The sequence below is a fragment of the Gymnogyps californianus genome, chromosome 12 (assembly GCF_018139145.2).
Source record: "Gymnogyps californianus isolate 813 chromosome 12, ASM1813914v2, whole genome shotgun sequence".
In the NCBI taxonomy this organism is placed as follows: Eukaryota; Metazoa; Chordata; class Aves; order Accipitriformes; family Cathartidae; genus Gymnogyps; species Gymnogyps californianus.
This window is the reverse complement of record NC_059482.1, coordinates 22,192,880-22,206,800: the sequence shown is the minus strand read 5'-3', so window position 1 is coordinate 22,206,800 and position 13,921 is coordinate 22,192,880. Positions and strand designations below refer to the sequence as shown.

Below are 13,921 nucleotides of genomic sequence, written 5' to 3'. Positions count from 1 at the left end.
GCTATGATCCCTTGTTCAAATCCGCTCCTCAAGGCTCCTTCCTGTCCCCAGACTTCACCGTTTGTGATTATTCCCACTCTGAATCTCATTACACACAAGGCCTCTCCAAAAGAGGAGATACAACATGACTAAAGCTTGGGCTACACACTCTGAGACAAAAAAGGATGAGGGGTAAATACCACCACCTGCTTCGCTAAAATTCATCTGTCTATAAACTGAAAGACATGCTTCACACACTAACATTAAACCCAAACAGAGACAGGAAACATAACTATTCAAGGAAATTATGATCAAAGGCAACAGAAAACTCAAACTTTGTGCAATTACTTCATGCCTATCGAGAGCAGTCAGTCCCTCTTTCCAAAGTATTCCACGTCTGACTGCCAGGTTCCCAAACGAGAAGGAAAGCCAGCTCTGCTGCTGACATACCTAACCACAAATATACTAACACAACACTAACATTTTCCTTCTGGAAAATACAGCCAATTATTTACAGCTTTCCTGAACTTCAGTTCTACCTTTTTGGTGAGGACAGCTAAAGCAGCAGATTCCTTCCTGTAATGGTGCAACTATGCCAACACAGCTTTGTTGCTTTGTTAACCTTGTCTGGAGATTCCTTATTTTAACCCAATTTTCACAAGCTTTTACTGCACAGCTGTTGGGATGAGGGGAAAAAGAGGAACCATCTGACAATTCAGGCAGGAAAACAAAGTGCGGATCAGCCTTCAGCTTTGGCAAGTATCCCATTACAGGCTACACAGAGTTAAGGGCTTCCAGTTGTTCTCCAAAGCCAGTGATCCACTATATAGTGTGGGTAAAAGCTCGCCCACGACAGACAGGGGAACCTGGGCAGATACCATGGGCAGGCAGGTTTCCATACAGGGCAATAAACATTTTATCAACTGTTTCACAAGCTGATTCCTTTACATGCTTTAACATCCCCTCACAAGGGCCTAGTGTCAAAGACTTTAAAAGCAAGGGGCTTGGGGGCAGTGTGTCAAAAAGCGATCAGAAACCTACATTAAAAAAACCCAAAGGGATTTCTGTTTTGAGAAAGTGCAACCAGATCTGAAGACAGAGCTCTGAGCATGGCACATGGTAGGCTCAGTATCTACAATATGTATTTGCCTACACCCCAACACCACAGTCTCAGAAATCTCAACATTTAAATGTACATATGACCAATTAACAGGCAGCACAGTTTTTTCTGATGCAGAAAGCATTCCAAGATCATACAACACTGCAGCTAACCAGGGAACGGGACTGGGGACCGAAGAGCTGAGCTCACACGTGGTTACCACCCTCAATCTTTTGCCTTCCCCCTTTTTTTCTGTAGCAGTTAAATTTGCAGTCTTTATGCTTAAATACTATAGCACACTTTAGTAAAACAAATTCCAATCTGCTGTAGATAATATGGCAGCCCGTGAAGACTAAGACAGGCTTACAATCCTAGAGTTTGATACTTATGGTGACCAGTTAGGCCTTTCGTGCGTTGGAGCGAACCACTAACGTTATGTCCTGCCATCTAGGCAGACTGAAGGTTAACTTTTTTATCATGTCAAAAAACACACTGCTGTATGAAGATGCAAACATGACAATATTTTTAGATAGTACAAACCGGCAGGTTTTCACAAAAAAACCCTGCATTTGAGGCAAATGGTATGAAGTAGGTAGGTGGGCATGATTTGATAAATAGATCTTAAAGAAAATGTTCATATTTAAGCTCTACATAAAAATATATTCAGGCATCTAACCTAATCAGTGCCATTCCCAAAAGAGAACTAGGGGAAAACTGTACAAAGGAGAACTTTGAAACACGAGTAAGGAGGAGAGCCAGGGACCAGTCAGCCAGCTCTAGAGGAAATAAACTGTCAGCTTAAGGGAAGCTCCAGCTTACTGGAATAACAAGTTCACACCTCTTGCATTTCTTTTTTTTTAACCCATTTTTACAAAGCAAGGAAAGGCCTTTTCTTTCCCCTAGGCACAGGTAGCCAGAAGCCTCTTCCCTTCTTGAGGCAGGGACTGAGAAGGAATGACCATTCCCCATGCTGACATACTTGGGCCGTGCTGGACACGACTGCATGGAAGAGGCACTGCTGCCCCTCTCAATCCCCTGCAGCAACTTGAGGGGAGGACTTCTCATAAGCAGTTTGTTACCAAATCACGTGCTTGGTCAGCCTGTGGTGCCTGCAACCACCCTGACTCCATTTTAAAACCACTCAGTAATAAAAGGAACATTTATTTCTTTCTGAAGCCTCACTGCTACGTGATGGCACAACTGCAGTGCTCAGTGATAAACAAGTTGCACCAAAAATAAAGAGTCTCAGACCATGCAGGGTGCTGGTGGCTAAGAAAAGTGTCTCCCTGGACACAAAACGGGACAGGAAATAACTACAGCCTAATTAAAGAGCAGGCTCCTAAATCTGTTGATTTAGGAGATGGCAGACTTCAGCTAGTGAAGTGGAACTACCCTCCCAGACGTATTTAATATTTACTGCAATTTTAATCTTCTAGTCTTTACAACGCTTGCTTCCACTCGTGACTGAAACCTAAGCTAATCAAACCAATTGCTTCATGAAAGAAATCCAAGCGTCTTCTTTTTAAAGCTCAAAGAGAATAACTAATGGAAAATGACTGCAAGTAGGTCACATTCTTGCATAAAAGGGAATACAAGTAGCTATAAAAAGAAACGAAAAGCTGAGAGAATTGTGCCAGTAGAGAACTAGTGGCTTTTGGAATTAATTGAATAAAACTCAGTAACACATTAAAATTCAGAACACAGTGACATTAGATGCAAGTCAAGTCTACAGTTAACTATTAAACCTCTAAAATCTGGACACAGTAGCATGCAAAATAATGAATGTAAGTTAATTTGTGAACTATAGTCTCAGAAGATGTACTTTGAGTTGAAAAATAACATCCATCTTTTCAGTCTAAGAGGTGTGCTAGACCATTATATTTCAGAAACAATATTTCAACAGCATTTTGAAGTTTAATTGCACAGGTCCCAGTAGAAATCAGGAGAATCCTTTCTCTTAAAATCTTACAGGTACCTCAAATTCCCTTCCAGTTCAAACACCCATCGTGACAATTCTATGTTGACACTCATTTCCTAGCGTCTACATGAGAGCCATGAATCATCCCGGATACCTTTCAAGATGTTTCTTGTATCTTTCAAGACAACACTGGCTAAGCCAAGGGACACAGTATAAGCCTTAGATCAGGTAACATGCACTTGGACATGCCAGTCTCTTTCGGTGTCAAAATTTAACACCAAAACTAGCACCGTCTCCAGCTTTCAGTCTCTCTGGCTCGTATGTTGCACTATGCTACGCCTAGTTATCTTTGAAATATTGCTGCAGTTAAATACCATCTTGATCTGACAGCATTAAGAAGTGACACCACAAATATTTTACAACATTCAGTCATTTTTACTCAATGTGAACACAGTATTTAAAACTGATTTGTTCAATTTCAGTTTCCATTAGCCTTTCTGTAGTCTACCCCTCCCCCTAGCAGATAAAACAACTCTCTAGGACCCACACCTTTTTCTTCTGGACTTTAGCTAAACAATCTGATCTGCAAAAGATCTTAGATATTTTCCATCCTTTGACTACTTTGAGACTGTCTCAAATGAAGACAACGGACGTTACACATGTCTAGTTTCAGTCTCAATTACATTACAATCACCACTTACCACTTTTCTCCTACACATAAGGATTGCATTAGCCCTTTCTGCCAGGGTAATAACCACACACAGAGGCATTTGCTTAACACAATCACAAAATCCTTTATACAGTCACCGTTTTCCAAGATGCTGTCCCATTCTGTAGTTACGGCCTGTATTCCTTTTTGTTCAAATTCCAGCCCTGTACCTAGTCATTAACAACCCAGGATCTGACTAACCAGCCATCCCCCAGTCACCAAGATCACCTCAGCTGTTTGATTACAAAGACAAGAACACTCTTTCAAGGTCTTGTGACCTAGCCTGCAACAGAAGTTTCAGTGCAAAATTAAACATACTACTGAAACTATCCCTGCAAGCTTATGTACTCTCATTAACCCCATTCTCCATGTGAAATTCCAAACCATCTGTGACCACGTACCAGCAAACAGATTACACATTCAGCGTAAGCAATATAATCCTTACCCAGCACAAGCTTGCAGACATGCCAACATAGTCGCCAAGGTTTCTGGAGGAAGCTGAGCACTTTTGGGCTGATCTTTTTCTGGAGCAAGGCCACCCAGGATAGATGGACATCTTCTCTTTAAGAAAGTCATACAGGCCTGGATGAAGGGCTCCTGAGGAAAAAATGTTATCTTAACCTCCCAAACGGCATCCAAGCCACTATTTCAAACTTGGCAATTGCACCGTGGAAAGAATTGCACTAAGCTATTATAGTTCAGTGAAAACGTTGAACTATCAGACCATGGACACTTTCCACAACTTTAAAGCTACTTATAAAATTGTTAAAGTGACTTAAGTTAGTCACTAATAGAGTGCAGAAATAAAAAGAAAAATCCTGCTTTACCCCATGCTCCCGAATTTTATCTGTGAGCCATTTGTCAAGTTTGAGGTATTCCCGTCGAGAGGCAAGTGCAGCAAGGTCAATAACAAAGGCAAATGGAGTACCATTTAGCAGCATTGACAAGGCCTAAAGAAAAAAAATCAGAAGACTACTAGTGAAGACACAAGGATACCCCTTCTCCTTTCTTTTCTTTCTAATCCCCATATACTTTTCAGTAAAGAAGTCTTGCTATCACATGCTGCTATGCTTTCTTTGTCAACAAAAAGATTGGTACTATCGGCTTCACTTATAGCTCGCTCGTGAGACAAATAAGCAAGAGCTCTCATTTGAAATCATGACCCTACCTTCTTTGAAGCGACCTTGTGCTGACAGTTTTAAATTCCTCTATATGAAAATCCACGAGCAAGTGGCCAAGAGCTACCAAGTTGATATTCCAATAAAATTAATCAGAACAGCCTAAAATCTCCCTGCAAACAGACCTCAACCCCTTCAGAGCCACCTTGAATATATCTGCTCCCAGTGTTCATCTTTGAACACAGTTAACTGCTACAACAAAACTGACTTCAAGCAGCAGTTGGTGCTCTTGCACTCTGAGACACCCAATTATTTTGCATCTAACTTCAGGAAGCAATAACGGCCTCAAAGAAGTCAGTCAACTTCCGGTCTCTTTTGTGAATGTGTAAACAACTAAAAGTAGTAGTATTCTTACAAAATCCCTGTTCCATTAAGCTTAGCAGTGCCACCTTCACGCAAATATCTGAAGGATATCTTCTACATTCCCATTTCAATGGTATTCAAGGTTAAAACAGTCAAAGCTCTTCATGGATTAACAGTACATTCATACAGCAAGCAGTTCTATTATACTGCTTCCCAAGTTACTTGTCAGCTAAGCCACGATAACCAACTCTACTGCAAACACCAAGTAAAATGTCTTGGGGTTCACAACTGGATGGGCTAGAAAGCATCTGTAGTCAGATACCACAACTCAGCTGAAGAGCACCTAAAGTCACACGAACATAGGCTGGTTTGTGTTTTTTTAAGATGAGGTACAGCAGCAACAACTGAATTCAGACATGCTTAAACAAAGTAATCCTTACTAAATTAGTCACATCTAAGCTTCGCCTTTGTTAAAAGATGAGCAAGTCTGCATAAGACACCAGACAGAAAATAATGGCAGTGTTTTGCAAAACTCACCTTCAAGTCTTGCGCCACATCAAGAATACGTGACAATTTCGCCTGGTCATACTGCTCCCCTCTCATGTACCATTCTGCCATTGCGTGCATGATAAGCTGACGAATCGAAGGAGATTGACCCTAAGGAGAATTAAATTACGATTGTACTTCATGCCTCTAGGAAAAGGATCAACTATGTGAACATTAAGTAGGATATTTTACCTCTAAAGCTTAACATGCAAACATATTTACTCTTTAGCTTCAGAACTCAGCTTCTGAGTTGGGCTCTTTTTGTGCAATACTAAACCTATCCAGGAGCTACAACTAAAGGATGTAGAATGACTAGGAATGATAAGTATCTACATCCCCATCTCTTTCCTACCACTGTACAGGTCTAATTCCTCTCAATTATAGAGAAATTGCTTTTGGAATATGCAAATCATTTACAGAATGTTATGCCTGACATGATGTCCTGAAGTGAGAATCGCAACATCACACCTTAACATGGAAAACAGTATCTAGCTCTTTGCTCACACAGGGGCAATTTTAAACAACGCAACTAGGATTTTGATGGCAGCAAGGGTTTTGCTTAAAGGTTCCCTCATCTGGGGAAGTGAAACATCCTCAAGTTGTGGAATGGCACCATGTCACACGGCAGCCATCATTTTGTACCTTATTCTGAAGCCTACCCCGCAGAAAAATTGCATATTCTGCCTTTTCAAGACCTCATGCAAAAAGCACATCACTTCTATCCTAGCCCCCCACTCTTCAATTTAAAGACTTTTATTGGGAAAAATATAAAACGTTCATAGCACTTCAGCTAGCAAATAGCCATAATTTCACAGTGAATGTGGACCAAGACCTCAGAGGTCAAGCTTCTTATCATTAACTCTACTTGAACAGGGCAAGGTGTTTCCTAATGCAGATTCCCTCCCACCCCAGAGGCTTCCTCTGCCTTAAGTTTCTTCTTATGACTCCTATTTGCTTAACTACCAGTGGACACAATGATGAAGGCCATACCAAAAGGCAAATGCATAAAAGCCTACTTAAAATGCCCATTAAAAGCACAGGATTTGCATACAGAGTTATCCTGTCTCTACATGGAAGCTCTCCTTGAAAAAGGTCAGCAGTCAGTCTTAAGTTTTCAGAAAACATCCTAGACTCTTAAAACTTATGGTGTAAGTAGTTTCTTTATACCTAGAATAGCCTCCATCTTTTAGGAAGTACAATGGAGATTATTTTGGTTTAAACCTCCTCACCTCTTACTGCTTCAAGTTTCTACACTTTAAATGTGTGAGGTTGGGAGTTTGGTGGGGGTGGTTGTTGCTGTTGTGAGGTTTTTGGTGTTCTTTTGTTTTTTAAAAATCAAACTTTGGTCAACTTCGGTTAAAACTGAAAGGTTAAAAAAAGTCCCTTAACTTTGGTGTCTCTACTTTTCCAGGAACATTTTCTCAGGGAACATTATATCTTTGTTCTGAATGTATTTCCCCAAAGAAAATCACAACAGTTTGCTTCAAGACGGGGAGGAGACAACTTGTATTACTCTGCTTAAACCACTGATAATTTACCTCTTGGGTTTTAAATTACCCAGTTCATAAACCAATAGAAGCACTGTTGTTCTAACTGTTCAACCCACTTAAAAAGCTTTCAGTTACATGAACAAACTACAGGCACACTCCAGTGAAAACACTTACCTGTCCATGCCATGCATAGTGCAAAATGATGGCAGAGTTGGGATGGTTGCCAAGGAAAATTGGCATGAGCGTGGAGATGAGTTCATGGCGCAAGGTATGCCAGGACGTGTTGATCTGCAATAAGGCCAATACCAACATATCTGGGCAATGCTTGATAGGAAAACTGAAGAGCTGCTTAACCTGCTCATACTGTCCCACTTCTGCCAATCGTAACAGAGATTCAATCAAATCCAGGCTCTTCCTAACAAAAGAAGAAAAACAAATAGACACACACCCCGCGAAAGTTACAAAATAGTTAGCTTACAGGATCTGGATTCAAGCATTTTGTAGCAACAACTGTAAGATGATATAAAGCAATGCCCACTGAAAACAACCTGATATTGCAGCTCTTATCACATACAATTAAGCCTACAAGACCATTCTTAACCATGAAAGTAATTCCCTTTTTTTTTTTTTAAATAAACCAATTTAAGAGCTTAAGAGCTTCTGATTCTGTTAGGGAAGAGGGAGAATTGAAAGCTGATGTTGAAAAAATTCAGCTTGAGGTGGGTCACTTGGATAATTTAGCTTAAAGCGTACTTCCAGAAATGGAATACACTTTTTTAAACACCTCTGAGTCCCCACCTGTAAAACTTCGTGAAGATACTCTACTTGTTCTGTCTGCTTTACAGACAAGTAATCATTGCCATCTTCCCCCATTTACCCGTATTCCCCATCCTCCAATTCCCTATTTTGGGCCATACAATGGAAATAGAAGCCAATATCTTCATTGAAATCAGCTACACAGCTGTATCAAAAGAAGGGCTGTAAAGGTCAGCTCAGAACGTCACACTAGTCAGCTTTATGCAACAACTCAGCAATAGCTATGTAAATTTACTATTTAAATCCCAGGACTTCTTTCATGCAAGCAGAGCAAGTTTCTTTAATGTCATCCTGGGATAGACAGATTTAAATTCTTATCTCCTCTATCGCCTCCTCTCAGCTCACAGTATCTGCCAAAATACATCAGCAGAAATTCTCCAGACAACCAGAAGACTCCAATAAAAGCAAGAACTGGCAGTACATTTTCAAGTATTAGGGAAGTACATAGGTAGTTCTGATAATATCAGAACTTTCACCGATCAAACATGAAACAAATACTAATGGCTGATCTACTGCAATGTACACACAGCTACAAATAAATCTGGTTGCATGGAGATAAAGCCACATTTGACCAGACAAGTAATCTTACTCTAACACTAGGTATGAAAAGCAGTTGAGAGCAGGTTTACCATGTAGCAATTTCTCGATTGTCATCCTCTGGTGGTGCTTTCAGGATGTCTGTGGCAACAGTATGACAAGGGTAGTCAGCAAAACAGAAGATGTCAGGGTTTATGAGGGAATGTTGAATGAAGGAGAGCTGGAATAAAAGACATCAGAAATAGTTCAGATATTTAGAGTTTCAGGTTCCTTCCACTTTATCAACTGCCATTATTTCTGAGAACAATGCAAATCAACAAAGCAGTAGAGATGAGTCAAGATTTACTATCAACGTGTTTTACGCAAGACTGAACCTCACCCTTCTCCTCCCAGGATTTCTGAAAGGGACAGATACAGGTGTGCTACGGGTACTTGTCTGCACAAAGCTGTAGCCTTTTTGTGTAACCAGGTACAAACCTCAGAGCACAGCCACGCAGCAACAGTTCTACCCTCAGCTGCATTACACATCAGAACTCTGCTAAAACCGAAGGTGTTGTCACACATGTATAGCAAGTGACGATCTCCTCCCAAACAATGCAGACGCTGTTCAATTAACAGACTGTACTTCAGTAACATACCTGAGAGGCCTATGCCTTACAGGCCAAGTTCTCAAATGTGGCTTGTCTAAAAATTCACATTACCAATCCACATTTGCCATTCAAGAAATTCAGGAACTTCCCAAGTGTTGTACAGATATACAGCAGAAATGTCGGTAAACCTACCTGGCCCTCTGCATGCTTCCAAGGTCTGTATATGGCATTAACTGGAAAAACTTCCATGCCCAGCCCTCTCTGGATGCCAAACACCACAATATGCAGGCCCTTGCTGTCACGAATCTGAAATCCCGGATGGTCCAATTCATAGGTTACTACTTTGAAGTCCAGGCTAGGATTCTGCAACCAGAAGAACAAGAGATAGTCAGCCTTGAACATTACAATCTTCAGTACTGTCTTGTAAGAACCCCTCTTCATCAGTATTTTATCCAGCTTAACATCCACCCGACTTGTAGTTGAAAGCAAGGTTGTTTTAAAAAGAACAGGATTTAGATAGTTGTGAGAACTTGATGCAAGTTAATGTTTGAAACTAACCTGTGAGATTGTACTTCCCCCCGCACTACAGGCAGTAGCTGTCTATCCTTCCAAACATTTCATTAACAAGTCTTCAAAAAAAAAAAAAGCCCAAACGCACCCAAACACATAGCTCCTTTCTTAGCACGCTAACTCATTCCTTTTGCAGGCTTTCATACGCCCTCCAATAAAAGGCAGAAGGGTCTGACTCACTGGCAAGCAGAACTTGCTTTTCCTTTTCAAGAAGGTACACTGCAAGTACTTGCAAAGCACCTATTAGATTTTCAGCAATAGTGTGAAACCATACGGACGAGGGAGCTTGGAGGGAACTATGGCCATTGTGGAACACAGACCACTCACTTCAGAGATGGGTGAGCACCAAAGGCAAAGCTAGGTGTATGTTCCAAGGTTTAGAAAAAAACAAAACAGTGACTCCTGCATAGAGTAGAGGGAACATACAGGGAAAAACAAAAATCACCCAATATAAGGTAGGCAAAGGAAATGGTACTCACATTTCACTGAGTTAATTACAAAAACTGCTGCTTATAAAGCAGTGGAAAAACTTTCCTATTTCTGAAGCATCATCGTACGCAAGAAGCATGAGTTTTGGAATGAGTAGCTACAAAAATATTTTGTTTCATTTTCATCATTAACACCTACAGTGAGAAGCTTTTCAAAACAAGGTGCCCGATGCACAAGACTGTGCCCAATGCACTGTCAGAAATAAGTTCAAACACAAAAACCCTCAGAGAACACATGCTGGAGTAGGTGGAAGCAGTGTGGAATAATTCTGAAGTTGCACCCAAGTTAGCCATTCAGGCAAGCTTTTACTTCCCACAGTTCCTCAAAATATTCTTGTTCATGAGGAAAAAAACACCAATCGTTTAAGTACAGCAGCACAATTACATTAATGTGATTCAAAGCCATTCAGGCTGCTAGGAGCTTAAAAAGCTTATATCCATGCTAAGACATGCCCTTCTTTCAGGTATTCCGCATAAAAGACCAAGATGCTCACAAAACTTACCAGCTCTTTAAGAACGTCAATTAAGACCTCCACATTCCAGGTATGGGCTTGTGCTCCATCACTTTTATCTTTCCCATCACTCCAAATCCCACTGCCAGGAGCCGAAATAGACTGCAAGTTAAATACACTCAATCAAATACTAGTTAACAATAAAAGTAGTCTCAAAAGCCACTAGCTACAGAACTCCCTGCACTATGAAGGTAAGCAGAAGTTCAGACCAGTAATGACACCAGTTGCACACTTCTGAGAATCATTCATTCAAGAATGTATTACAGACATTTACAGCAGAACAGTTAGAAGTGTAAGTGTTGAACAATAAAAGCAATTCTTAAATTACTAGAGGCTAGCATTTTAACTCCTCATTTTCTGCTGATTAAAATATATATAATCCCCACCCCAGCAGGCCACTCACTTGTAATGGAATACCATCCGTCAACCCCGAATGAGTTCGAGCCATCATCCCCAAAACCCTGGCAACCTGGGCAGCCGTGACTTCCCGAACACCAAACTGCATGATTATGTTGCGACATTCTTCGACACTAAGATGCAACAAAACAGAGAGATCTTAATACGAAAGCAGGTTTCACTGAGGCACAACATAAGACAGACAGACCAAAACAAGACCTGTGAGTACAGTTAGGACAGCACACAGATTGTTGGGAGAAACTAATTGCAGACTGTAAAATATGACCATTCACTCAACTTCAGTTATGTTAGTCAAGTGATCCAACATCACAAAATTCCAGGACAAGCAAGAAGAGAAATCCAGTAGAAAGTCCGTGCAATTATTTCCATGAAACATACTGTGCCATGTATTCAGTTCAAAGCCGGGTCTACTTAAGTGACAGTGAGAGATGTTTCACAGGCTATGCTCTGTCAAAGTAAAGGCACAGGGTGGGTTTAGTGCTGTTTTCTGTTAAAAGCACTTCCATGTATTGACCTGTGATACAGAGCTTCAAAGTCTGAAGTTTTCTGCTAGCTAAAAGTGAAACAAAGGCTTTTGAGAATGCATGTTTCAAATGATGACGTGCACTGTTCAAAAGGTAGGCTGTGGAAGTATGCCTTTTAGCCTGATGCAAGCCATGATGTCTCTGATCAGAGGTCACTAGCAAAAACCTTTGAGGAGCCAAGAGAGCAAACAATGAGCAGATGCTTAAGTTTAAATTTTAGAACTGAAGGCCTTTTTTGCAAATTTTGTTTCACTTTGTGAACACTTCATAATTAGGCCAACAAGATTTATACAACATCAATACAGATATAAACAATGTTTTATTAACAGGCACATGTTAACAAAGGAAATAATTTTCAGTATCTTCCAACACATTTATATTTTATGTTTCCTTACTTCACTGTTGAAACAGAAACTTACGTTAGTATCACCTCCCCAAAGTAGTCAATAGTCTTTAAAACACAGAATCATTTACTTCTCTTAGCTTATGCTTCTTAATGAATCTTCCTTTAAAAAAACCTGTTAGGTTCATACTGAGGGCTAAGACTAAGGCCCCCTTCAAAACCAGCCACACACTTGCAGGCTCCTGTTATCACTACCAGTATTAGAGCACTATCCTAAATCCTTAAAAAACTGCATTAAAAATTGGGCTGGGTTTGTGCAGATAGCTGATATACAGCAGGAAATAAACTTTTAATATATTCAAATTAACTCTTCAACAGACAGCTTCTGACTAAAGTCTAGCTTCTCCTTCCACTTTTCTAGCAACTATTCCAATTCACATGTGTATATAAACCAATAGCCCATGTAATGCAATACTTGTGCTAGGTGCTATAAGCAAAGATCTTTAGTCCTGCTGACACCATTCCCGCAAACCCACAGAGCTCTATGGATGACAGCCCGTTTCACGCGGCTCCAGCAAGTCACATTAACAGAGCTGCCCATCTAACATCTCAGACTAGGGGCAGAGAGCAAGCATATGGAACACTATTGAAGATGTGGGTAATGTATGTCTACGAATATACACACAAACCCAGGGCAAGTTTAAGACAGCTGTATTTTTACCAAAATAAGCCTAAGCAGGGAAAGACTGATGCAGCTGTCAAGATACTCTAGCAATTTACTATCCTAATTAGATTCTACAGCTACAAACAATCTCAATCATACTGTGTACCACACTGATCAAAACCCAGTACAAACAGAAAGCTGCTGCTGGTCAACTCTCTTGAAATGACACTATTGCCTTCAGTTCTTCTGTAATCTGTTTCACAGGGACAGCGAGCAAACAGGAGTGTCACAAAAGCAAAGTTTTTCCAAAGATCTAGTAGGATTTAGTTGGAATTTATGCCTACCTAGCCACTTTGTTTTTACTTAAAATAAGGGTGATGGTCAAATTCTTATAAAACCTTCACAAGGAATTTGAATACCTTTACCTAGCACTTCTTACCATGACAAAATCCTGCACAATCTCAAGAGACATGCAATACACTTTAGAAGAAAGCAAACTATAAAACAGGAATCAAAACAAATGACCTCATAATACTTAATGAGGTTCTAGTTATTTTAGTACTTTAAGTGTTCTTTACCTTTTGCCTCAAGAAACAAGAAGGAAAACCACCGCCACCCAAGATGCTTGAATATCACATTTTCCTACAAACCTTGTACAAAAGCCATAGCCAACTTCTTGCATGAAATCTGCCAGAGAACTCTCCATCATGGTTTTGGCTATCCCTCCAGAATCAGGCAGGATCCTGTCCATTAGAATGTCCCGTTTTTCAGGGTATAGAAGTGGTGCAAGCACCACAGGGCAACGCTCCTGGGGAAAATCTAAAGGCAAGAGTAACACAATAGTGACAAAAAACCCAGAACACCAGTTGCATGCAAGTGACTATTCAAAATAACTTGACTGCTGTGCTAGAGTTTCCCTGCTGCTGCAGAAATCAAAAGGGCACTCATGCAGCATCCCTCCATCCCACCTCCTAGTTCTCTACTGGCACTTGGATATTCCTAGAGAACAAGAATGTAAAACAGATTAAGTTCATACAGGTTCACTGCAGCTGCGCAAAAGGGCTAGCAGCTGCGCTGGTGGTAAGTTTAGAACTAGACTGTCACTAACAAGAGTCATCCAAAAAAAGCACAAAGCAGGAAACAATACAGCAGTACAGCAAAAGCCTCTCCTCCAACTCAGGAAGTATTAGGAAACAAAGGATCTGCTATTGAGTCTAAGAAGTCCAGCAAATCTAAAC

At 40.5% G+C, this 13,921-nt stretch overlaps 1 protein-coding gene across 11 annotated transcripts in view; it reads right to left on the bottom strand.

Moving 5' to 3' along the window:
- Positions 1 to 13,921, bottom strand: part of CNOT1 (CCR4-NOT transcription complex subunit 1) — a 54,196-nt gene that overhangs the window by 32,460 nt on the left and 7,815 nt on the right. For all 11 annotated transcript variants that reach the window (XM_050904337.1, XM_050904343.1, XM_050904338.1 and 8 more), the window contains exons 7-15: positions 13,334 to 13,502; positions 11,139 to 11,265; positions 10,727 to 10,837; positions 9,358 to 9,528; positions 8,668 to 8,795; positions 7,397 to 7,637; positions 5,724 to 5,843; positions 4,533 to 4,655; positions 4,151 to 4,302 (exon numbers count right to left, since the gene is read on the bottom strand). In XM_050904337.1, coding sequence (XP_050760294.1) covers positions 4,151 to 4,302; positions 4,533 to 4,655; positions 5,724 to 5,843; positions 7,397 to 7,637; positions 8,668 to 8,795; positions 9,358 to 9,528; positions 10,727 to 10,837; positions 11,139 to 11,265; positions 13,334 to 13,502 — 1,342 coding nt within the window. The remainder of the gene's footprint in view (positions 1 to 4,150; positions 4,303 to 4,532; positions 4,656 to 5,723; positions 5,844 to 7,396; positions 7,638 to 8,667; positions 8,796 to 9,357; positions 9,529 to 10,726; positions 10,838 to 11,138; positions 11,266 to 13,333; positions 13,503 to 13,921) is intronic.